The 25,956-nt window shown below is 40.6% G+C and overlaps 1 protein-coding gene across 3 annotated transcripts in view; it reads left to right on the forward strand.

The window, feature by feature from the left end:
• Positions 1 to 25,721, forward strand: part of ube2t (ubiquitin-conjugating enzyme E2T (putative)) — a 34,393-nt gene extending 8,672 nt beyond the window's left edge. Inside the window, exons 1-7 of one of the 3 annotated variants that reach the window (XM_080209733.1) lie at positions 2,010 to 2,122; positions 2,263 to 2,386; positions 8,053 to 8,122; positions 9,388 to 9,493; positions 12,772 to 12,870; positions 16,736 to 16,825; positions 22,708 to 25,721. In XM_080209733.1, the coding sequence (XP_080065859.1) occupies positions 2,278 to 2,386; positions 8,053 to 8,122; positions 9,388 to 9,493; positions 12,772 to 12,870; positions 16,736 to 16,825; positions 22,708 to 22,827 (594 nt within the window). In that variant the 5' untranslated portion in view covers positions 2,010 to 2,122; positions 2,263 to 2,277 and the 3' untranslated portion in view covers positions 22,828 to 25,721. Of the gene's footprint in view, positions 1 to 2,009; positions 2,123 to 2,262; positions 2,387 to 8,052; positions 8,123 to 9,387; positions 9,494 to 12,771; positions 12,871 to 16,735; positions 16,826 to 22,396 lie in introns of those variants that run through there. The other 2 variants (XM_080209730.1, XM_080209732.1) reach the window with 2 other exon arrangements.
• The last annotated feature ends 235 nt before the right edge of the window (positions 25,722 to 25,956 follow it).

The following is a 25,956-nucleotide window of genomic DNA, read 5'->3' on the forward strand; positions in this document are numbered from 1 at the left end:
GGAATACTGCAACAAGTAACTCACCTCCTAACTTCCCAAAGCCTTTTCACCGTATACAAGGCACAAGTCAGGACTGTGATGGAATACTCCCGACTTGCTTGGATGGGGCAGCTCCAACAACACTCGAGAAGCTTGACACTATTCAGGGCAAAGCAGCCTACATGATTGGCACCACATCCCATACATCCACTCCCAGCACTGTTCACTACTCACAAGATGCCTTACAGAAATTCACCAAAGATTGTTAGACAGCACCTTCCAAAGCAACGGCCACTGCCATCTAGAGGGATAAAGTCGGCAGATACGTAGGAACACCATCACCTGCAAGTTCCCCATTCGCCATCCTGACTTAGAAATATATTACTGTTCCTTTGCAGTCACTGGGTCAAAATCTGGAATTTCCTCCCTAATGGCATTATGGATCAACACATCGCACGTGGACTGCAGCAATTAAAGAAGGCAGCTCACCACCACCTTCTCAAGCGCAACTAGGGATGGGCAATAAACACCCATGTCCTACAAATTAATTAAATAATTTAAGGAGAAACTAGACAAGCAAGAGGCAGCACAGTCGTTAGCACTGCTGCCTCACAGCGTCAGGCACCTGGGTTTGATTCCTGTCTGTGTAGAACTTGTACATTCTCCTTGTGTCTGCATGGGTTTCCTCCGGATGCTCCAGTTTCCTCCCACAGTCTAAAGATGTGCAGTTTAGGAGTATTAGCTATGCTAAATTCTCCCTCAGTGTACCCAAACAGGCGCCAGAGTGGTGCAACTAGGAGATTTTTTCACAGTAACTTCATTGCAGTGTTAATGTAAGCCTTAATGTGACTAATAAATAAACTTTAAAAAAAAGCATATGACGGAGAAGGGAATACAGGGTTATGGTGCTAGGTTTGGATGAGGAGCATAAACACTGGCAAGGCCTGGTTGGGCCATATATCCGATGTACTAACATTCTGCCTTGCTGCCATTCCTCTTCCTATTTGACACACCTTCTCCTTCATCACTTCCCTCCCATCACCCACCTTTTGGCCTTCCTTCCATTCCATTTCTTGTTATCACCAGCACTCCCCAGTGCCCCCTGTTTACTGATATTCAGGTGGTGGTGAGCTGCCTTTCTTTCCTACTGCCAGCAATGTTTGCCCTCTGAGTTGAAGAGCACTAAAAAAAAAGCCCATCTTGCCTTTGGGATTTTTTTATTTGTTTATGGGATGTGGGCTTCACTGACTAGACCAACATTTATTGCCCATCCCTAATTACAGTTGTAGTCCATGTGTTATAAAAACACGCACTGTGCTGTTAGAGAGGGAGGCTTGACACTTAAGTGGCACATAACATTCATACAACACATCAGCCCAAGCCTAAATACTGTCAAAGTCTTGTTGCATTTAGACACAGATTGTCTCAGTATCTGAGGAATCATGACTGGTGCTGAACATTGTGCAGTCATCAGCGAATATCCTCACTTCTGACCTTATGATGCGGAGAAGGTGATTTATGGAGCAGCTGAAGGTGGTTGGGCCTGGGACCCTATCCTGATAAACATTTTACTCAGGTTGCTTTGATCCTGTGTTTGGAGCTGGTGTGTCTGTATAGGGCAAGAAACAATACTTTTCACTGTACACATGTGACAATAATAAATCAAATGAAATGTATATTTGTACATATATAGAGAGAGAGATGGGGGAGCAGGGCACCAATCTGTTCCAGTTCACCTGATATTTCCATTCTGGGGTTTCCTGCACCAGTTCCGTGTTTTCTTGTTCCGGCTCCGGGTTTTCTCGTTCCGGCTCCGGGTTTTCTCGATCCGGCTCCGTGTTTTTTCGCTCCGGTTCCGTGTTTTCTTGTTCCGGCTCCGTGTTTTTTCGCTCCGGTTCCGTGTTTTCTTGTTCCGGCTCCGTGTTTTTTCGCTCCGGTTCCGGGTTTTCTCATTCCGGGCGGCGGGTTTGAATGTGTGTGGCGGTTAGTAAGGCGGGAACTGGCGGGTAAAGTGTCTCCTGGTCCCGGCTCCTGAGGCTCTGGAATCTTCTGTTTGCAAAATTGCTGCTGCTTTAAACTCATCTCTTAAAATCTCTTCTTTACCTGGAGTCACTCTGAGGATTCAGCTCCTAGTTACAACAAGGTGGCATTTAGATGAAAGCTGTAGCTGTCATTTTCTCACTTATGTGTTTATTTGTATTCTCGGCTTATTTATTTATTCATATTCCAGACCAGTTTATTAGATATTTGTATTCTAGGCTAACTTATTTATTTGTCTTCCAGGCTAATTTCAGAACAATGCAAAGAGTGTCGAGGTTAAAGAAAGAAATGCAGTTGTTGGCGAGCCAGCCCCCACCTGGAATCTCCTGCTGGCAGAGCAATGACCAAATGGATGATTTACGAGCACGTATGTTTCTGACTGTTTAAAATCCTTACAATGCGAAAGGAGTCCATTTGGCCCATCGAGTCTGCGCTGACTACAATCCCACTCAGGCCCTGTTCCCATAACCCTATTTCTTTACCCTACTAATCCCCCTGACTCTAGGGTCAATTTAGCTTAGTCAATCAATCTAACCTGCACATCTTTGGACTGTGGGAGGAAACCAGAGCATCCGCTGTTTATTGGAGAAATCTGCTTTTTATTTGCCCTTTGCCTTTCCTTTTTCAGCACATCTGAAATGTTGAAGTTTCTCTTTTTATTAATTAGTGTCACAAGTTAGGCTTACATTAACACCACAATGAAGTTACTGGAAATCCTCTAGCTGCCACACTCCAGCGTCTGTTTGGGTACGCTGAGGAAGAATTTAGCTTGGCCAATTCACCAAATCAGCATGTCTTTTGGACTGTGGGAAGAAACCCATGCAGACACTGGGAGAATGCACAGATGGTGACCCAAGTTGGGAATTAAACCCAGGTCCCTTACTTTGTGAGTAACAGTGCTAACCACTGTGCTGCCCTCTGCATTTAGAAGTAGTTTTCCCAATTGGTGGTTTGATCCTGTTAGCTCAACCACCTTCTGGGTGAAATGTTTCTCCATGTTCCCTCTAATTCTTCTGCCAATCACCTTTAAAATCTGTGGCCCTGGTAATTGACCCCTCAGTAAGGAGGAACGAGTCTTTCCTGTCCACCCTATCTAAGATATTGACCCATCATTGTGCACTTCTATTAGGTTACCCCCTCATCTCTTGTGTTCTAAGGAAAACAGTCCTAGTCGATTCAATCTCTCCTCATAGGTGCAATTTTCAAGCCCTGGCTTGAGCCTCTGTACACTCTCCAAAGCAATTATGTCCTTTCTGTAATGTGTTGACTGGAACTTTTTACAAAATTCCAGCTGTGGCCAAACCAGCATTTTATACAGATCCAATATTGCTTCCTTACTTTTGTTTTTAATACTTTGTCCAATAAAGCAAATCATTCCATATGTTTCCTTTACCACATTTCCTCTTGTCCTGCCACCTTCGTGGACCTGGTCACTCACTGCCTCAACTCCTCTCAATATCCTCCTGGTTATTGAGTATTCCCTTGCCTTTTTTTGCACTCCCCAAATGCATTGCCTCTCACTTTTCTGGATCAAATTCCATTTGCCACTTTTCTGCCCACTCAACCAAACCATTGATATAATTATGGATTTGACAGCTATCCTTTCCATTATCAACTACATGGCTACTTTTCAAATTTCCCAATCGTGCCTCCCACATTTAAATTCAAATTAGTAATACTTTACAACAAACAGCAAAGTCACCAACACTGAGCCCTGTGGAAAGCCGTTGGAAACCACTTTCCATTTGCACAAACGTCGATCGACCTTTACCTTTTGTTTCCTGTTACTGAGCCAATTTTGGATTCAACTTGCCACCTTTGCTGGATCTCTGGGAACCTCATTTTTCTGACCAATCTACCATGTGGGATCTTGTCAAATGCCTTAACTAAAATCCATGGAGACAATATCTGCATTATCGCCATTAATCTTCCTTGTTACTTCCTCAAAAAAAATTCATTAAGATAGTAAGACACAATTTTCCTCTAACAAAACCATACTGACTATCCCTAACCAATCTATGCTTGTCTAATGACAGTCAGTACCAGCAATGGTGCCATGCACAAGCCTTCCCACACTGATTTAATTGGGGTGGAGAGAGGAAGTTTTGTACTCCCCACCTGCCTCCACGTCTGTGTTAATCTTAGAATCCCTTCTGTGCAGATGGAGGCCATTTGGCTCATTGAGTCTGCAGCGACCACAATCCCGTGCAGCCCGATTCTTGCAACCCCGTGTATTTACTTTGCTAATCACCTGACACTAAGGTTAATTTAGTAAGGCCAACCTGACCCATTACATTGTTGAACTGAGAGAGACTGGAGCACCCGGAGGAAACTCGCACAGACACAGGGAGAATGTGCAAACTCCACGTAGACGATGATCCAAGGCCAGAATTGAACTCAGGTTCCTGGTGCTGTAAGGCAAGTACTGTGCCATTGTGCTGCCCCCACATACCACCAGTCTTAGCACAGGGAGGGCACAAGATTCTGCCATTCATTTATATGCAGCGTTCCCATCAGCTTTATTCTATGGTTTTGCAAAATTGTGAATTGATTTTAGGGAATAGGCTACTAGTTATTGGTAATATGGTACCTTTCACCTTTAGAGCTGGTTTGAATCTAGGCTAGACTGACTGGGTGAAAATTCTTTTCCAAGTTTCTTTTAGATTGCAAATTGCAGTTCCTGATGCTACCCACTCAGTTACTGAATTTATATTACTGCCTTTTCATTGCACCAAGCTGAGTCAAAAAGGTACCTTCTGCACTAACTTCTTTGGCAATCCAGTGTACAGAGACAATTTATTCTTGATGTTAGAAATTGCCCTGAAGATCCACATGCCACAATTTAATGTGTTCTCAAATATATAGATGATCTGGAGGAGGGAACCAAGAGTATGGTGTTGAAATTTGCTGATGACACCAAGATTGGTGGAACGGCAAATTGCGCGGAGGGTGTGGAGAGTCTGCAGAAGGATCTAGATAGGCTGGGCGAATGGGCCAGGAAATGGCAAATGGAATTTAATGTTGGCAAGTGCGAGGTGGTCCACTTTGGTAGGAAGAATGGTAGGAAGGACTATTACTTACGGGGCGAAAAACTGCAGCAGGCGACGGTGCAGAGGGACCTCGGGGTCCTTGCGCATGAGTCGCAAAAACCCAGCCTGCAGGTGCAGCAGGTGGTCAGGAAGGCTAATGGGATGCTGGCCTTCATAGCGAGGGGGATTGAATATAAAAGTGGGGAGGTCTTGCTGCGGCTGTATAGGGCATTGGTGAGGCCGCAGCTGGAGTACTGTGTGCAGTTTTGGTCGCTGTACTTACGCAAGGATATTTTGGCCTTGGAGGGAGTGCAGGGGAGGTTTACTAGGCTGATGCCGGAGTTGAGGGGGTTGAGCTATGAGGAGAGGCTGAATAAACTAGGCTTGTACTCGTTAGAGTTTAGAAGAATGAGGGGAGATCTCATTGAGACGTATAAGATGATGAATGGGATGGATAGGATAGAGGTGGAGGGGCTCTTCCCGCTCAGAAAGGACAGTAGGACTAGGGGGCACAGCCTCAAGATAAAGGGGGCGTGGTTTAGAACGGAGTTGAGGAGGAACTTCTTCACTAAAAGGGTTGTGAATCTCTGGAATTCTCTGCCTGTTGAAGTGGTGGAGGCTACCTCGCTAAATATTTTTAAGACACGGGTTGATGGGTTTTTGATAAGCGAGGGGATTAAGGGTTATGGGGAGAGGGCGGGAATGTGGAACTGAGACACGACAGATCAGCCATGATCTTATTGAATGGCGGGGCAGGCTCGAAGGGCTGGATGGCCTACTCCTGCTCTTATTTCTTATGTTCAAATGAGGCTGGAACTGAACATCTGAACTGCACTTGCCATTTTATGCATATTTGCATTCCAAATCACACTTTTTGACATGAATGGGACTATGCAGCAGCACTGTATAATGGCTGGAAGATTGTAACTGACTCTCAGTCCTGGTTCTTAAAGCCCATGTGAAAATAGTTATATCTGAAATATTACGATTACTTTTCTCTTGTTAGCTGCTAATGTGCAGTATTTCCACTCATTGGTTCATTCTTATCACTTGCGCTATTTGTGCTAGAATATAAATACTAAATCTTGCCTTATATCTGCAGTGTGCAAGAAATAATATTAACCTACCTTATTTGGAGTGTAAAAGATGAATCTTTCACTTTTCCCGTCTTTCCCCCTCCCATGCTTGTGCACATTGAAAAAATAGATGGGATTTGAAATTTGTAAAGTATCAATCGTGATGTCTAAATGAGCTGAATTGCAACAGCCTATGTAAGTCAGTCCTAAAGATATTGGCTGATTCTCAGACCTTATCCGCATATGTGATTTTTCCATCCCACTGCTGTCAATGGAGATTACCAAATTCTCTACTCTCACTGATATTAGTGGTGGGGTGTACAATATCGGAGAATTCTGGCAGTTGACTGTTGACCAAACGAAGCGACAAGATTGCAATTTGACAGTGAAGTGTTAGCTTGTGCTTGCCAAACAAAGATATGAATTGGGCACTGGTGCATACAATAGCGGCACTTTTATTTACATTGAAAGCAATTAATAATGCAATAAAATTAACTATTGATGGGCGACACAGTAATTAGCACTGCTGCCTCTCAGTGCCAAAGGCCCGGGCTCAATTTGCAGCTTGGGTCACTGTCTGTGTGGAGCCTGCACACGCTCCCCACATCTGCATGGGTTTTCTCCCACAGTCTGAAAGACTTGCTGGAAGGTACGTTGACCGTGCTAAGTTCTCCCTCGGTTTACCTGAACAGGCTGTGGCGACTAGGAGAGTTTCATAGTACTTTCATTGCAGTGTTAATGTCAGCCTACTTGTGACACTTTATTAATAAACTTAGTTAAAGTAACTCTTCATGAGTATTGATGAGAATATAAACTTGAATTGTTTGCATCAGTTTTTGTGTCCTGTCACGTCTGTGTCTCAAGTTTTGTTCAACCATGAACGCAAGCTCGTAACAGGATGCTAATTAACTACAATTGGCTAAACTGGAATGTGTGTATACCATGTGAATGCACCAACACTATATGGGTTGTAGCAAACAGATCACCATCACTTTCATGTATGTGGGGTTCAGGAGAAATTGGGGTTGAGCAACCAATGCTACCCTTGCCTGTGATGCTCCTATCCTACGAAAGAAAAGAAAGTTACAAGGATAAACCTTTTTAACTTTAGCGTATTTTATATTACTTACTTCTGGATAATTGCGAAGTTTTATGTTTTGGAATTCTTTATTTTAAGAGAAGCACAAGCAGAGAAATCAGAATGAAAGGGCGGTATGGAGTTGTTTTATTAGCTTCTCAATTTAGTGAATTAAAGTGCTTGATTCTTTAAATATTGTAAGGTGATTTCAGTTTATTTTACTTGAATTGCAATGTGTTAACTTTCCTATTCTGATCCTTACCGACAAGCTTTTTATCAATGTCTTTTTATCTTGTATCGCCAGTATGTTTAAGTCTTCACTAAACTTTTAAACTTTACTATGACACTAGTTAACTGCACGGGTGAAATTCTGGCTCCTCATTATTCATGATGCATAAAACTATGTTTAAACTAAGAGTTAGAAGTGAACCAAAACTTTTAGAATTCAGCTAGATCGATTTATGTTAATATCAGCTTCCTGCATTCTTGGTGTGGTGTATTCAATCACTTTCTTCGTTGGCATAAGGTGTTAATCTTTTCACTAAGCCAGTGAATAATAGCAACTTGGAGCACACCTGGAATTGCCTGTGTTGCACTGGACAATGAAGAAACTTACATGGGAATGGGGAAGTGGGTGCTGAAGATGCAGCCAATGTGTCTACAAGGAATATCTCAGGTTTTTATTTCTTAAAGTATTTGATCCTTTAAGGTTAAATTGTTAATGAAACCCAGTTTTTCATCTTAAGTGTTCAGCTTTGGACCCAAAATATTGCAGCTAATATCCGTGGTTTGGCTGATGCCAATTCTCAGAAGGCTTCAAGTATTAACACACTAATTTCATTTCTTTTAGAAATTTTGGGAAGTGCCAACTCACCCTATGAAGGTGGAATATTTAATCTTGAAATTATTGTTCCTGAAAGGTACAATTAAGTTTAAGTTTCTGATGCATATTTTGATTTTCTATGATCATGCATATCTACACAATAACTCTTCTAGCATGTTCCATGGTTTGATAAACTAATTAGTGATAGTTGAAGTGTAACCGCCCTGATATTTTGTGCTGAATGCAGAATTAATGATCACAACACCAACATTACATTTACATTATTAAGCTTCAATTCATGCCATGTGCTTTATTATTTCACACTAATGTAATACATGAATAGAAAAGTAGTAATTTGAGTTTTGCTTAAATGCTATTGTGTGTAATTGACATATTTAGAAAAGAAAAATGTCAAGCTGAAGCACTTTCTCTTCAAAACAGAGCCAATGGTGTATAAATGTCACGTCCTTTCAATGATTTACAATTGTGTGCCTTTTTTAAGCTAATCTGGTGATGTTGCAAAGGGCTGTCTGAATCCTGAAGCAGCTACATTTGTTTCATTGGAACAAGGATTTTGAATTTTTGTAATGCCCAGTTCAAATCCACTGAACTAGGAAATCATACTATTGACTAATTAATAGCTCTTTGCCCCTCTAAAATAAAATTACAATTCTACAATAATAATATCATACTCAGGGGAAAAAAAAGTACAAAACCATGTTGCAACTGTACCACATTTTATTTAAGAATATACCATGTGCAGAAATACTCGAGTGGCTACTATACTTCTAAGACTTTTTTTTAAAAGTGTGATCCCTGACAACTACGGATAAATGTCTTGAGCCACTTGGACCATTAGCTTCAAAGTTAAAATTCAGGTTGTCACAGAGTTAGCTTTTCTTTGCCTAGAGTGGTAGGGGCATTGGGGTTTGGATATCTTGTGTCCTGATTTGAGAGAGGATAAGGAGATTTGTCAGTATGCCAGTCTTGATGTTTTTGTTTCCTCTGGTGATTGCTGGAAAGTACATTTGTGTTAACATTGGGTGAGCATAGAACATTTTAAGTCTGTGGTGCTTGCTATGGTCAAATTTCTGACATTACCCAGTTTGGGCTTATTTATCACCAATGAATTGTGTGGTTGTGCAACCACAGAAGATGTGAAAATGGGTATTAGTTTTTAGTATTTTGTGAGTTTTTAACATACTTCTTAAAATAGGTCTAGAATACATCTATATATAGATGTTGTTTGAGTTTTAATTAAAAACAACAAACCTTATCCTATCTCATTTACACACAAATACAAGCCAAAAGTTATTGGATGACTTGAATAATCATGTTTAATATTTAAATGTCCTGATTCAGGTATCCATTTGAACCTCCAAAAATTCGGTTTCTAACCCCAATTTATCATCCTAACATTGACACGGCAGGTAGGATCTGCTTGGACATCTTGAAGTTGCCTCCAAAGGTAATTGTTTTCTGGATAGAAATGCTATTGATATTTTGCCTAGAAGTGACTGTTCTTGTTACATTCACTATAATTTTGAAAGGTGTATTTTTTCTTAATTGGCTAAAGATACTAATCTTTAGATGTATCATCTTAGAATTGCTAACACCTTTTTACAACAACTCCTGTGTGTTCTATGGCAAACAGTTGAAATTATCAGTCTAAGGTTAGTGATTTATAATGGTCACAATATATGAAAACATTTCATTTTAATAGGCAATATTTTCATTAAGGATAGAACTCAGGAGAATCCATGTCTACAATGCCTGCCGCCATTTAAAATGCCTCTGTTCACCTTTGAACCTTGTGTAGTAAATTAGGAAATCCAATGTTCACTAACACTGAGAATTGATCCTTACCTTTTTCAAGATACGCTCGTTTACAGCGTTAGTCCATTAATCCCTAAGTCATATTTATATTCAGCTATGAAATGTGGGTGATTTAATGGATTGCAAATTGCAATTTTACCTCTTGGATTCCCATTGGAATATAGCCTGGGATTCCTGGCATTTAATCTACACGTCTGATAGCCTAATCCCTTGTGAAACTGCATGACTTTTTTATTAGTTATACTTGAGGGACACAATAACTGCTTAAAAAAATCTTGCATGCAGTCTGAGCGTTTTGCACCATGTCCAAAGAACAGAAGTACTAAGATCGTTCAAATTGCAATTTAACCTTGAGAACGTATAGTAGCAACTACCAGACTTTGGGTTGTGTCCCCGATTTGGAGTTGCATAGATCACTTATGGCATCACAGAAATTGCTTTTTTGTGGCACAAACCCTCCCTCCCTCCCTCCCTCCCTCTCAGTTGTTCTTTCTACCCCCCCTCCACGCTTTGAGGCAGCAAAGAAAACTTTGGAGAGGAGACTACACTATCCAGTGAGACGCTGCTGGGACACTCCTGGACCCATTGGATCGATTCCATTAAATAGCAGGATGGTGAGCTGAAAGTGTATCAGTGAGTGCCAAGTAAGCCAGAGACCTAAAAGAGGAGTATATGGCCACTGCTGATATGACTACAAAATGTGTTCACTGCCTTGATCTGAAGATTTTGTTTTAAATAATTTTGTTTAATTTGTGTGCCATTTGTTTAATGCTTCTGGGGGTGGCGAGGAGAAAACCTTGGCATTAGCACCCCCTTGTGGCAGCTGTGAAGACATGGGTCTCTGCAGTTAGGTCACCAGTTAGTTTTAATTGAATAGTTTAGGTGACAAGGACCGGACTGTTTGGCTGTTGTTTGTGCCACCTCCGTACTGTAAAACTTAAACTGCTTTAGGATGGAGATCCACTTATGACTGTCATTGTTGGAGTTGGAGAGGGTAGCAGTGGAAGGGTGTGTTTCTGAATGGAGGGCTGTGACAAGTGGTGTTCCTCAGGGATCAGTGCTAGACCTTTGCTATTTGTAATATATATAAACGATTTGGAAGAAAATGCAACTGGATTGATTAGTAAGTTTGCAGATGACGCAAAGGTTGGTGGATTCACAGATAGCGATGGGGGCCATTAGAGGACACAGCAAGATATAGATCAGTTGGAGACTCGGGCAGAGAGATAGCAAATGGAGTTTAATCCAGACAAATGTGAGGTAATGCATTTTGGAAGGTCTAATACAGATAGGAAATATACAATAAATGGCAAAACCCTTAAGAGTATTGATAGGCAAAGGGACCTGGGTGTATAAGTATATGGGTCACTGAAAGTTCAGTGCGGGTGGAGAAGGTAGTCAAGAAGGCATACGGTATGCTTGCCTTCATCAGCCGGGGTATTGAGTTTAAAAATTGGCAAGTCATATTGCAGCTTTATTGAACCTTAATTAGGCTGCACTTAGAATATAGTGTTCAATTCTGGTTGCCACAGTACTAGAAAGATGGAGAGGGTGCAGAAAAGATTTACCAGGATGCTGTCTGGTATGGAGGGCATTAGCTATGAGGAGAGGTTGAAGAAACTTGGTTTGTTCTCACTGGAGCAACAGAGGTCGAGGGGAGACCTGATAGAAGTCTACAAGATTGAGAGGCATGGACAGAATGGATAGTCAGAAGTTTATTCCCAAGGTGGAAGAGTCCGTTACTAGGGGACATAGGTTTAAGGTGCGAGGAGCAAGGTTTAAAGAAGATGGATGAGGCAGATTTTTTTTTTATATACAGTAGTGGGTGCATGGAACTCGTTGCCAGAGGAGGTAGTAGAAGCAGGTACAGTAGTGACTTCTAAGGGACATCTTGACAAGTACATGAATAGGATGGGAATAGAGGGATATGGTCCCCGGAAGGGTAGGGGTTTTAGTTAAGTCAGGCACCATGGTCGGTGTAGGCTTGGAGGGCCTGTTCCGGTGCTGTAATTTTCTTTGTTCTTTAAGTTAATTGTGGACAAGGTTGTAATTGGGAAAAAAAGGAGAAAGTATTTCAACCATTGGTATCTTTCGCACTAAAATATAGCATTCAAAGTAATGTGTGCAAGACGTAATGATAAAGCTTAATTTAACTTTAATGACAGATATCATAGTTAAAATTTTATACCCTTATATTGTGACAGGCAAATTGAATCTTGAGTTGCAATATTATTATTGTGCATTCCCCTTCTTTGTTGAAATGATGTTGCTTGTTTTATCAAATTATAATATGCTTTTAGAAAAAAAGGCTGAAAATGTCACTAAAACAGAATAGTTTTATGCCACTAGACTCCACAGCTCCCTAAGTGTGTTTCAATCAATTTCTCAACATTGAAAAATTTACAGAATATTAACTTTCTCTTCATGGGTATTCAGTGCTTTTTAGCCTCATTGAGGTAATGACTCTAAACAACATCATGTTACCTAAGGGGATGATCAAGACAGAGAGGAGTAGAGTAACAAATCTTGCAACATACTGTGTACGTTGCAGCATCCCTTGAGCTCAACAGCTGACTTCACATACAAGCTGGGACTCCACCATTGCACTACCACCCACACCCCAAACTTGTGAGAATTGATTACAGCTCCTGTTATGCCCAGAATACTGTAAATTACCTCACTGAAAAATTGACAAGAACCTATTGCGCATTCTCACTCGTTCAACACTTTGGATTTTTTTGAGAAAATTCTGTCAAGAATTTTTTTTTTGTAAGATCGTGCCCTCAGTGTCTGAAGGCCTCAACTTAAATTGATGCACTGTAATGTATTCAGAATATGCACTTGTGTTTTACGTGTTAATCTCAAATGCTAACTTAAACCCTATGTTAAGATATTAACTTTGTTATCTAGGGAGCCTGGAAGCCATCTCTTAATATCGCTACGGTGTTAACCTCCATTCACTTATTGATGTCTGAACCTAATCCCGATGACCCCCTCATGGCTGATATTGTGAGTTAATTTCTTTTAAAACTTATAATTGTTTAGGTATGCAGCAAATTAACAAAGCTCACCCACAGGTGAAAGTGGTGTGATAAGTTAAGAGAAAATATATGATGTATAAGGATTGTAAGCTACTGAATGTTGGGAAGTCATATGAATGGTGAAATAACAGTTTAATGCTTTTTAAAGTGGTTAAGAGCAAAGTTCAGTTCACAAACAGCGACATAGACATTCTAGGTAAAAGGAATGCCAAAATAATTTGGTAGTTACAGTAGCAATGATAAATAGGAACCATGTTAAGTTCAATGGTGTGAAAAGGATAATATCTGAGCAGCAGGACAAGTTAGGATCTCTTATATGTTTTACAATACTTGGAATATGAGAAATAAATGAGTGGCTTAAGATGTAACAGATGTAACATGTGGCCATTACTGAGATATAGTTGCCAGTTAGCTGTACTTGGGAGCTATTTCAGATTATACGATCCTTATAAAGAACAAGGAAATTGAAATAAGTTACAAAATTAGAGAGGATGTAGGTAAAAGAAGGAAACCTACAGAAACTGGTTAGAATTGAGAAAGAAGAGATGACGTAAAGTCATAATAGAAGTTGTCTACAGGTCACCTGATCTGGTGGCAGCAGTGAAGTGTGGGAATGTAATAGTTTGAAATTATTAGGAAGCTTTGGTCCAAACATGCACAAATGAACCTGAAATCGAGCTGAGGTGAGAGTGACTGATTTTGGTATCAAGGCAGCATTTTGTTGAGTCTGGCATCAAATAGTCTTGGCAAAATTGAAATCAGTGAGAATTGAGGAAAAGGCTCCCCTGATTGGGGTCATACCTAGCACAAAGGAAGATATTTGTGGTGGTTGGAGGTCAGTCATCTCAGCCCTGGGACATCAGTGCAGGAATTCCTCAAGGTAGTGTCCTAGGTCCGACCATCCTCAGCTGTTTTATCAATGGCCTTCCTGCCATCATAATACCATAAGTATGTTCTCTCATGATTACGCAATTATCGCCCTTCCTGATCCTTGAAGCAGTCCATGTCTTTATGCAGCAAGACCCGCACAACATTCAGACTAGGGCTAATAAGTAGCCAATAACATTCGCGCTCACAAATGTCAGTCATTGATTATCTCATCTAAGAGAGAATCTAACTATCTCTCCATGACATTCAATGATGTGATCGTTGTAGAATTCCCCCACTATCAACATTCTGGGGTACTATTGACCAGAAACAGAACTGACTACCCATATAAATAATCTGGCCACCAGAGCAGATCAAGAGGCTGGGAATTCTGTGGCAAGTAACTTCCCTCCTGACTGTCCAAAGAGTGTCCATCATCTATAAGATGCAAGTTGAGAGTGTGATTGACTACTCTGCATTTGCTTGCATGCGTGCAACTCCAATAATGCTTAAGTTCAATACCATTCAGGGCAAAGCAACCCAATTGACTGGAACCAATTTTGATACCACTGATGTACATTGGCAGCAGTGCGTACCATCTACGAGATGCACTGAAGCAACTCACCAAGTCTTCTTCCTCAGCACCTTCTAAACTTGTAACCTACTCAACCTACTACCTAGAAGGTCATGTGCAGTAGATGCACAGGAATCATCACCACCTGTAGGTTCCTCTCCAAGTCATTCACCATCCTGACTTGGACACATATCACTGTTCCTTCACTGTCACTGGGTGAAAATATTGGAACTTACTTTGTGACAGCACTGTGGGTATACCTACAACACATGGGCCTCAGCAGTTCAAGAAAGCTTCTCTCCATCACCTTCCTGAGGGAAATTATGAATGAACAATAAATGCTGACCTAGGCAGCGATGCCCACACCCTGTAGGGTGGGTGGTTTCTGATGTACTACCTTGTTTGCTATTCATAATTTAAATCAAAATATAATTCAGGCTTTCTAAAATAGTTATCCTTTTCAGTTCAGCTGAGAAGTTTTTTGCTTTTATTCCAATTTGATCAAATCAAGTCCAATTCAGAGTCTCAAGTTGAGACAGTCCCGATCCAAGCTAACAAGAGAGGCTCTCAACTCCTGTCTTTGGCTTGATCTACATGATCCAAGCTGATTGGAGTAGGTATAGCTCCTTCTCCAAGTCTTGATCTCATTTGCATCTTAGTCAAAAGGCTGAGATGCCACTTTGACAAGGAAGCTGAAACGTAATCTAATGACTTCAACCAAGCACAGCATGTCAATTACTACACTTGATCTCAGCCAAAAGGCTGTTGAAAGTTTTGTTTAAATAGGTCAGCTTGGCTAAGATCAAGTGTAGTATCGACATGCTGTGCTTGGTTGAAGTCATTAGGTTACATTTTAGCTTCATTCGAAGCAATTTTTCAAAGTGGCATCTCGCCTTTTGACTAAGGTGCAAATGAGATAAAGCCTTGGTGGAGGAGCTATACCTACTCCAATTAGCTTGGATCATGTAGATCAAGCCCAAGACCGGAGGTGAGAGCCTCTCTTGTCAGCTTGGATCGGGAATGTCTCAACTTGTTGAGACTTTGAATTGGAATAAAAACAAAAATGCCGGTGGAACAGTTCCTGCAAGGTTGTTGCATAATGAACTTTGAAAACACATGGAGAATTGCACACATTTGTACATACTGATACATAATCTTCCTGTTACGTTTTCAACAAATAAATTATCCATCTGGGTTCCTTTTTTAAAATTAGCTAATTAATATCTGTCAGTGTATTCCCATTGAATATATTTAAGTTATGAAACCTAACTTTCATAAATTATTTATCTTGTTTGAAAATGGCTCAGTGATAATTTTATATCTAATAATTAACTTAAATTGTTGCAAATTGTTTGTGTTTGCCGTTCTTAATTTTCAAGTTGTGGTTTTAACTTTTGTTAAAGTGGTGTGATAAGTGGAGAAATGTTGCAATTTGCTGTGATTAGTGGTGTTTGCCGAATTTGATATGTCACAGAGGACCTCTAGTGTTACAAACTGCTATTACACAGATCTTGGCGAAATAAGTAGTCGAAGGTTTTAGTGTTATTTCCTAAACAGTATGCACTACAAAATGATGGATACCTGACTACAACTTATTCCAGATAGCCCAAAACACACATTTTAAATTTTAAAATTATCTTCTAATTCATGTTGCACAATATAAATGGCAGTGGTCAAAAGAATGCACAATTCAATGTATTTCCTACAAATTGATTTTATTACACTAAATTTCCACTGCTATGCATGTTACTCAGCTCAAATTTTGTGCCGTAAAAATGAATTATTGAATAACTTGAAATGTAAACTATTGTAAGTGATGGAGATAAATATTTTGAGCCTTGACAATACATTAATGTATTTAAATAACTCTGAAGATTTCATGGACACTCTTTGGCCATACAGAAATGTGATTAGTTATCTCCAAAGCAGTTTTATTGCTTGAAAGAATTTTTTGAGCTAATAGAATATTTTCATAAATTGAAAATATCTTTTTCAATTTTTAGTTAGTACAAAAAATTGTAAGCTATTTCATTGATCTATGCCAAATGCTGAAGTTTTAAAATCTAGTTCATATATCTGTGTGCATTTTTCCATTACTCAAATTTTGATTTTAATTTATAAAAGCTTAGCTTTATTACTGCAGTTGAAACTTTAGGCTTGTAACTACATAGTTAAGGTTATAGAGTTAATTACTTCTGATTTCGAGAAGTCTTATTTGGCTATATTCTCTTCTCCCTCCCAGCAGTGTTATGTTTTGGTGGAGAGGAGCAGTAATCTAACACTGATTTGGATTTGCTGTGTTTCTGTACTATTTTCAGTTATACTCCAAATTAGTAAAATATATTCTGAAGATAGAATTATCCATTTAACATAGTTTCTTTCTTTTCCCCAGTCGTCTGAATTTAAATACAACAGGCAGTCTTTTCTGGAAAATGCAAAACAATGGACGTTAAAACATGCAACACAAACAAAAAAGAACGAGGTTTGTTTTAAGCTTACTCAATTTGCAGAGAAGGGATGGGGGTGGCATATTTAGTTTTGTATTCCTAGAGTTGTCAATACTGCTTTTCAACTAACTGCTATTTGCACAAGGATATGCTGAATGGCTGCAATTCTTTCCTGTTGAGTCGTGGACTGGAGGTTGGTAACTTCTAATGCAAGGAATCAATTGAACAGCTATGGGTTACATCAGAAAAAATGCAGAATACAAAACATAAAACACTAATTAAAATATCACCATCTTGTTTGAGTTGGAGTTTAGAAGGATAAGGGGGGATCTTATAGAGACGTATAAGATAATGAAAGGGATGGATAGGGTAGATGTAGAGAGATTCTTCCCGCTCAGAGAGGACAGCAGGACTAGAGGGCACAGCCTCAAGATAAGTGGTTGGGGGTGGGGGGGGGGCTGCAGTTTAAGAACAAAACAGCCCGGGAAACAGGCCCAACGAGCCCACACCGCCATTTTAACACCACCAGTTCTCCTCCCCCCCCCCCCCCCCCCCCCCACCTCCACCCATGACCCTTATCTATTGTTTTATGGCCATCCACATTGAGGGAAACTAATTTAGGGACAATTTATTACTGCCAATCAGCCTAATAGCACATCTTTGGTGTGTGGGAGGAAACCGGAGCACCTGGAGAAAACCCACGCAAGCACGGGGAGAATGCGCAAACTCCCACAGACACTGGCCCAAATCCATGTCTGCTTAGCAAACAGTGATAGTCACTAAGCTGTCGTCTTGCCCAGCATCTGGTCCAGTTTAAGCACACGCTAATGACATGAAGCACTAGGCCAATCCCGAACAACCAAGAGCAGCCCAAGTACGACTCATCGCGCGTATGCCCCTTGTTGGGCAACAAGGTGGACCGACTTAAAACCTGTGAATGAAAAGAGAAAAAACATTATTATCATACCATATCCATTTACCTTACCAGGGACGCCCCAATGCTAATGAACCTTGTTTAAAACAATCTCCTATATCCACCCATCTCTAACCCACCCATGTGCCTGTCTAAGTTACTCTTAAACAACTCCAGCGTGCTTGCCGCCACCATCTTACTTGGCAGAGCATTCCATACCCCCACTACCCTCTGTGTGAAAACCTCCCTCTAATATCTGTTATACCTCTCGCCCCTCACCTTAAGCCCATGGCCCCTCGTACTATGTGCCTCTACCATAGGAAATAGCTTACCTCTGTTTACTCTATCTATACCCTTCATAATCTTATATACTTCTATTAGGTCCCCCCTCAGTCGCTGTCTTTCAAGGGAAAAGAGCCCCAATTTCTTCAATCTTTCCTCATAACCCAGTCCTTCCATACCAGGCAACATCCTGGTAAACCTCCTCTGCACTCTCTCCAGAGTGTCCACGTCCTTCCGGGAGTAGGGCGACCAGAACTGGATGCAGTACTCCAAATGCGGCCTAACCAACGTTCTATACAACTGCAACATTAGATTCCAGCTCTTATATTCTATACCCCTTCCTATAAAGGCTAACATACCATAGGCTTTCTTCAGAACCTTCTCCACTTGTGCTGCCACCTTCAAAGACTTGTGCACTTGCACCCCCAGGTCTCGCTGCGATTCAATACTCCTTATGGGCTTGCCCTTTATCATATAACTCCCCCCTACATTATTCCGGCCAAAATGCATCACTTCACATTTATCCGGATTAAACTCCATTTGCCATGTATCTGCCCAATATAGCAGCCTATCAATATTCCGTTGTATTGCCAGACACTGCTCCTCACCGCCTGCCAATCCAGCCATCTTGGTGTCATCAGCAAATTTGCTGATCACACCACTTACTCCCTCTTCCAAGTCATTTATATACACTACAAAGAGAAGAGGTCCCAGTACTGAGTACTGCGGCACACCACTAGTGACAGACCTCCAGCTAGAAAAGGACCCCTCCACTACTACTCTGTCTCCTCTTTGCAAGCCAGTTCTCAACCTATCTAGATACCTGGCCACGTATCCCATGAGCCTTAATCTTTTCTACCAACCTACCATGAGGGACTTTGTCAAACGCCTTACTGAAATCCATATAGGCGACATCAATGGCTCGTCCTTCGTTGACTGTTTTTGTCACCTCCTCAAAAAATTCTACCAGATTCGTAAAGCAAGACTTCCCCTTTACAAAGCCATGCTGCATATCCTTAATCAGATCGCAACGCTCTAAGTGCTTATACATCCTATCCCTAAGAATCCTTTCCATCAACTTGCCTACCGCTGACCGGCCTATAGTTACCTGGGTTATCCCTCCTACCCTTTTTAAACAACGGTACCACATTCGCTATCCTCCAGTACTCTGGGACCTCACCTGTGTCCAAAGAAGAGACAAAGATTTGCGTCAGAGGCCCAGCAATCTCATCCTTCGCCTCCCTAAGCAGCCTAGGATAAATGCCATCGTTTAGAACGGAGTTGAGGAGGAACTTCTTCACTCAAAGGGTGGTGAATCTCTGGAATTCTCTGCCTGTTGAAGTGGTGGACACTACCTCGCTAAATATATTTAAGTCACGGGTAGATAGGTTTTTGACAGACAAGGGAATTAAGGGTTATGGGGAGAAAGTGGGAAAGTGGAACTGATCCACTTCAGATCAGCCATGATCTTATTGAATGGCGGGGCAGGCTCGAAGGGCTAGATGGCCTACTCCTGCTCCTATTCCTTATGTTCTTATGTTTAATAAGGATGGTTTGACTTATTCACTTTAGTCTAAATCATTGGCCCTACCTTTTGCCTTATACCAACAAATTTATTACTTAAAAATATGCTGGTTTACCTGCTGACTAGCATAAAAGGAAATCCTGATCCTTGTCTCACCAGACTAGAAAAGAAAGTGCAAGATTAGTGCCTAGTTTGTGTTTGAGTTGACCATTGTTGGTTAAAGTAGAAGTGGGCTATATGATGATGAGACTGAATTTGTGGAGGGTGAGGAATCAGCCAGAGTTCCTGTTCCTGACTTGGCTGAAAAGCATCTATCTTAGCCTGAATAGCACTTAAATTAACCACTTCCATTGACCCCAGCAACACTCATTCCCAATAAAAGCCTTGGAGATTCATGCTGCTAAATATTGATCCAAAACTTGCTGGAAAAGTAACTGTGTTAATAACGCTCATTATTGTCGCATAAATGAGCTAGCAAATTCAGTGGATTAAAAAATACTGAGAGTTATAAATCTTCAGAACTTTCTGAGGTAGCATGGTGGTACAGTGGTTAGCACTGTTGTCTCACAGCGCCAGGGACCCAGGTTCGATTCTCAGCTTGCGTCACTGTGTGGCCTATGTCTGAGAATTTCCTCCGGGTGCTCTGGTTTCTTCCCACAGTCCAAAAGATGTGCAGATTAGGTGCATTGGCCATGCTAAATTCTCCCTCAGAACGTGCGAACAGGCACCGGAGAGTGGCGACTTGGGGATTTTCACAGTAACTTTATTGCAGTGTTAATGTAAACGTACTTGTGACACTAATAAACTTTAAAATTTTCTGGTATGTATGCACTCTGCCATTTGGTTTGCACAAACAGCAACTTGCCTTGATTACTTTTAGGAACTTTAATTGTCCATTAAATTTGCTGCAGAAAGTTAGGACTGGTAGCCATTTTTCGATGAACGTGCATTCATATGAATTAGGAGCAGGAATTGGCTGTACAGCCTCTCTCCTACTGCACCATTTAAGATCATGGTTGAACTGATCTACATTTTGCTTGTCCATGACTTCTTTCTCCGCCTTAAAAATATTAAATGATCCAACCTCCGCTGCAAGACTCACGATCCTATGTGAGAACATTTCATCTCATCTCTGCCTTAAATAGGGGACCCCTTATTTTTAAACTATAGCCCCTAGTTTTCGTTTCTACCAGAAGAGGAAACATCCTTTCAGCATTCACCCTGTCAAGTTCCCTCGAGATCTTGTGTGTTTCAATACCCTTTTAATAGAGCACAGTCTGAAAGTCATGCTGGTTAGGTGCATTGGCCATGCTAAATTCTCCTTTAGTGTCCCCAAACAGGTGCCAGAGTGTGGTGACACAGGGATTTTCACAGTAACTTCATTGCGGTGTTAATGTAAGCCTACTTGTAACACTAATAAATACATTTAAATATGATACTTATTAACGCTGTCCAAACAACCTGTCTGGAAGCAGTATAGCAAATCATCACTGGATTATTCCCTGGGATGAAATGGCATGATGAGAGGCTGAGTAAATTGAGCCTAGGTTCTCTTTGTTTAGAAGCATGAGAGGTGACCTTGTTGAAAAATGCAAGATTCTGAGGAGGCATGGTAGGGCACTGAAAGATTATTCCCTGACCAGCAGAAACAATCTTAGAATAAGGGGCTGCTCACTTGGGACTGATGAGAGTAAATTACTTCACTTGAGTTGTGAATCTTTGGAATTTCCTGTTCCAGAGGGTGGTGTTTCTCCATCTTTGAATGCATTCAAGGCTGTGCTGGACACATTTTTGGTGTCTGTGAATTATGGGATATGGAGAGTGGGCAGCAAAGTGGAATTGAAGCGCAAGAACAGCCATGAGCATTTGGATGGCAGAGGAAGTTTATTCCTACTCCTAGTTCTTGTGTTCTTCTCGGCCTCCTGTATGCAATAAAATAAGATCTTAAAAACTCTTTTTGTATTGCGTTATGAGCCAGGCCAGAAACTCCAGGGTGTTTTATGAAGTTAGCCTAGACCCTAAATTTTGCACTTTTTATTTTGGCATGGATGATCCCAAGGTGTTTCACACCAGATATAATTCAGGCACCCCACTAGGAAACAATTTTCAAACAAAGTTTAATTTAAGAACACGGTCAACATATAATAAGAAAAATTAACATAACTTTTACCACTTACAAGAATCAACCATGATATAGTATAAACCTTTAACAGCTAGCTATGATGTTCCAAGTCAAACGACACCCATAAACATACACCCCTATCTAGACTTGGCACAGTAAAGCTGGTATGCATACATGATACTGGATTTTGCAGCTTTTCAACACGTGCAGTGAATTGATCCTTTGAAATGTAAAATTAAAATTCTAAGGCTTCCCAGTCTTGGAACTTTCAGCACACCTCTGGAGAGAGATAGAGACACTGCCTGCCTCCACCAGGTTCTAGCTAACAACTCCTGATAGCAGAATTTCCAATTCCACAGAGAGGGAAACAAGAAGCACCGCTTTCTATCTCAAGTTCAAACAGGTTCTGAGCAAAAATTAAACTAAACCTTTGGACTTTTCAAATGGGGGAGGGAAAGCTGCCCCCTCGGGCATCACCTGACCTGTCAATCATCCCCAAATCAAGCCCCAATCAGCAATCCCAATGGATCATTAAAACCCCAGGACATTGCATTTAGCCCAAAGTAGAAGCAAACATGAAGTTCATTATATTGCATTAGTGATTTGAGGGCCCTGCTTCCAGACAGTTTGGCAAAAATAAAATACCTGGGCGTGTTTGAAAAACCTGCAGGGAAACATGATTAAAATATATTTCTCAGAAGACACCGTATCATTACAATTGTACCTGATTGAACTCTAATTCAACGTCCTTCTCTGTTCCTCAGGTTGCCTCACTGTAAGAGCTGGATGGAATTGCCTGTGAATGGTGGACCGTTCAGTTATTATATGACCCAGAACATCTGTACACACATTTAACCTATTTGTATATTGTATGACTTGTGCATAAGTCTGGTGAAGGTCTGGATTTTTGTAAGCAACATAACATATTGGGCAATTTAACCTAATCCTACTGTTTACGAAGTAATATTGCTTAGTGTTTCAATTTATGGCGTGCTCAAGTATGAGATGGTCAGATTTCGTGAGGAGTGTAATGTTGGGTCCAAACAGATTTCTTGAAACCTCTTTCTTGTTTTAGATTTCTGGTTGCCTGAAAGAGAATCAGAGCCAGGTTGAAGCAGCTGTGACTAAGGATATGCCAATATTGAGAAAAAGGTCTGCCTGTGGTTCTGAAAGTGCTAAGAAGTTTTGTTCATAAATGGTGAGGTTTTTGTATTTGGGTGTTAATTTTTAATGTTTTTGTAACTATCCTGTAAAGTTGTCACATACATGGTTCAATAAAATATAGCTGTTGGCTGTGGCAATAAATCACTGAAGCGTTTGCACAGAAAACAGGAGTTGACTAAATCATGTTTTTCTCAGTATTTCCAGTATTTTGTGTTTTTACTTCAGATTTCCAGCAGTATTTTGTTTTCTGTATTGAACTGGAAGGGTGCTTATCAGCCAGCATTCACACAATGGACTGAATGGCCTCCTGTGATTTAAATTCTGATTATTCTGTATGGAGGCACCATTATAGCGGTAGAGGACTGGGGGGTTACCCTATCGTAGGCAGCTGATTGTTGCAGTTGAAATTAGTCAGAGACATATAGCCTCTGTTAGTCTGGAGCTCTGGTATACCATGCCTTTCCTCTTCTGAGGCCTAAAAAATCAGCTGTAAGAGTCTAGCTGAAACCATGAGCTTTTAGTTTCTTCAAAATAGTTTGATTGTAATTTGAAGAGTATAAAATCTTTCAGGGAGAAATGTTGACGTCCATGATTAAACTATCAAGAGGATCCAGAGAGCTTAAAATGCAGAGTGAGCTGTTGACAGAAGAGGTAGACAGATAGCACAATGCCCAATATGAAAGAAGTACCAGTAATTGTGGGGCCTGTACAGAGATTGGAACCAGGGATGAGTTACTCTACCGTGAGATTTCCGAGACCTCAGAACTAGCAGCAGAGGTGAAGTCGCAAGTAAGATATAGAAGACAAGAGATTGCAACTGTTTTTGCAAAATTCAACAACTTGCTGCTAGCACAGAATGTACAAGTTGGAAATGTATTAATTTGGAGAATACACTTTAATTTCCCAGCCATTAATTATGGAGCAAGATATTGTGATAGTTGGGCAACCACCTTTGTCAGCAAAAGTGTGCAAATGATAGCATTCAATCATATTGTAGGACATCTTGGGCGGAATTTACCGGCCACACTTGCTCCCAAGACTAGAAAATCCCTCCAAGATCAACAGGGCTTTGAATGGCCCGCATCCCCCCACTCCCACCACTACAATTCCTATGGTGGATGGGACTGGAAAATTGTGCCCCATTTGTGCATTGATGGAGTCTTGGGTAGCTAACAGGAAGTAGAGGATAGGGCAAAATGGGTCTTTTTAGGGTTGACAAGCTGTAACACGTGGAATGTTACAGGAATCAGTGCTGGGGTCTCAACTATTTACAATCTGCATCAATGATTTGGATGAATAGACTGAATGTATGGTAGCTAAATTTGCTGATGACACCAAGGTTGGTAGGAAAGTAAGTTATCAAGAGGAGTAGGAGAGTCTTTTTTCAAGAATTCATTCGTGGGGAGTTCGTGTCGGTAAGGAGTGGCAGTGCCACCTCCTGAGGAGGAATATAGCTATGTACGTCTATGGTATTAACTTTTACCTCCATCGTACCTTTTCCTTTCTTTCTGTTGTTCTTTAATAGCTTTCTTTGGTTAACAAACTTTTAGTGGTTTAGTTGAAGTTGATGTCCTTTACTGCATAATGCAGATTGGATCAAAAAACCTAATTTTGCAGCAGCCAAATCCAAACAATCCCACAAGAATTAACTTACCAGCCATCCAGCAGAACAAAGCATTCACAAAATCAGTGAAAGGCTCATTAAATAATTTTACAAATAAAACCAAAAAAATTAAAACCACATGTGGCATAATAGAATGCATGTCAAGCTAACAATGTACTAAGCAAAATAAACTATTTCATATGCTGTTTTTACTCTGCTGATCCTTCTGTCTGTGCCAATGAAATAACCTGATGTTAATCTAAACGCACAACTTCTAATTCTAAAACTGAATAAAATAGGAAACAGAGTAAAAATTACATTTAAGGGACATGGTAGAAAAGAGAGAGGAGGAATTTATGACTTCTGAAAAACAAAATAATCAACTCTCAAATGTCTGCCTTCATTAAAAATTATATCCTAATATCCAAGATTGCCAGTTCATATGACAGTTTGAAGTACAGATATCTTATGCAATACAACTCCAATAAAGCAAGAAATAATAACACGACCTTTTTCAAACTGTTGTCTACTAGGATGTACAGTAGTTAAACTTAGTTTTGAAGAGAATTAAGGAACAAGTTTCAAAACAGTGCTTCATACAATTTGCAAAGTTTTTAAAGCATCAAAGTAGAAATCTCAGTAAAGTCTGAATTGGATTGATAATTGTGCTGCAGTAAGAAGTAGCCTTATTAGGGTAATAGGCAACCTACATCAGTAGCACCATCAAAGCCATATCAAAACTCGTGAAGAACTGCAACAGTTGGGGCTATTCCCTGGAAAAACAATGGCCCCAAAAGTCAGTTTGAGTGTTTTCCTAAGCAGTAATCTAATTTTAGTGGGGTCAGTTCTCAAGGGTGGTATTTGGGCACATTATTATGTACAGTAGTGCCTGCCAGACTGACTCCACTGGAGTTGAATGGCTGCTTAGGTTTAGTACTATAGTTAACTTAAGAACTGTACTTATACAGCACCTTTAAACATAATAGAATATCTCAAGTGGATTTACAGGAATCTTACCAAACAAATTTGGATACTGAGCCTCAAGACATGTTAAGGCGAGTGACCAAACTTATCAAAAATTTTAGGGGGCATCTTAAATGGATGGAGCAATTTAGGGAAGATATTCCAGAGTTTATGATTTGGGCAGCTGAAGCCAGCTACTAACGGTAAAGCAATGAAAATTGGGGATGCACAAAAGGCCAGAAGTGGAAGACTACAGAGATCTTGAGGGGGATGTAGGGCTGAAGGAGGGTAGAAATAGGGAAGAGCAAAAAGGTAATGGCGGAACTTTAAAACCATCTTGAGAAATTTTAAATGGTATTGCCAGATTTTTGAGTGGGGGGGGGGGGCGGTGCTGCGGACTGTGGTGGTGGTGGAGGTCAATGAGCACGAGTGATGGTGAAATGAGATTTAGAGTGCGTTGAATGTAAACAGCGGAGTTTTGTTTGAGCTCTGGTTTATAGAGCAATAGTGAAGAATGTTCAAGAGATGTGAAATGCAGTTAAAATGCATCACACAATCTAATGATCGCTCCACTATAATTTAGTTTTTAAAAGA

This window comes from Carcharhinus amblyrhynchos, chromosome 22 (genome assembly GCF_965287045.1).
Source record: "Carcharhinus amblyrhynchos chromosome 22, sCarAmb.v2.hapA, whole genome shotgun sequence".
Taxonomy (NCBI): Eukaryota; Metazoa; Chordata; class Chondrichthyes; order Carcharhiniformes; family Carcharhinidae; genus Carcharhinus; species Carcharhinus amblyrhynchos.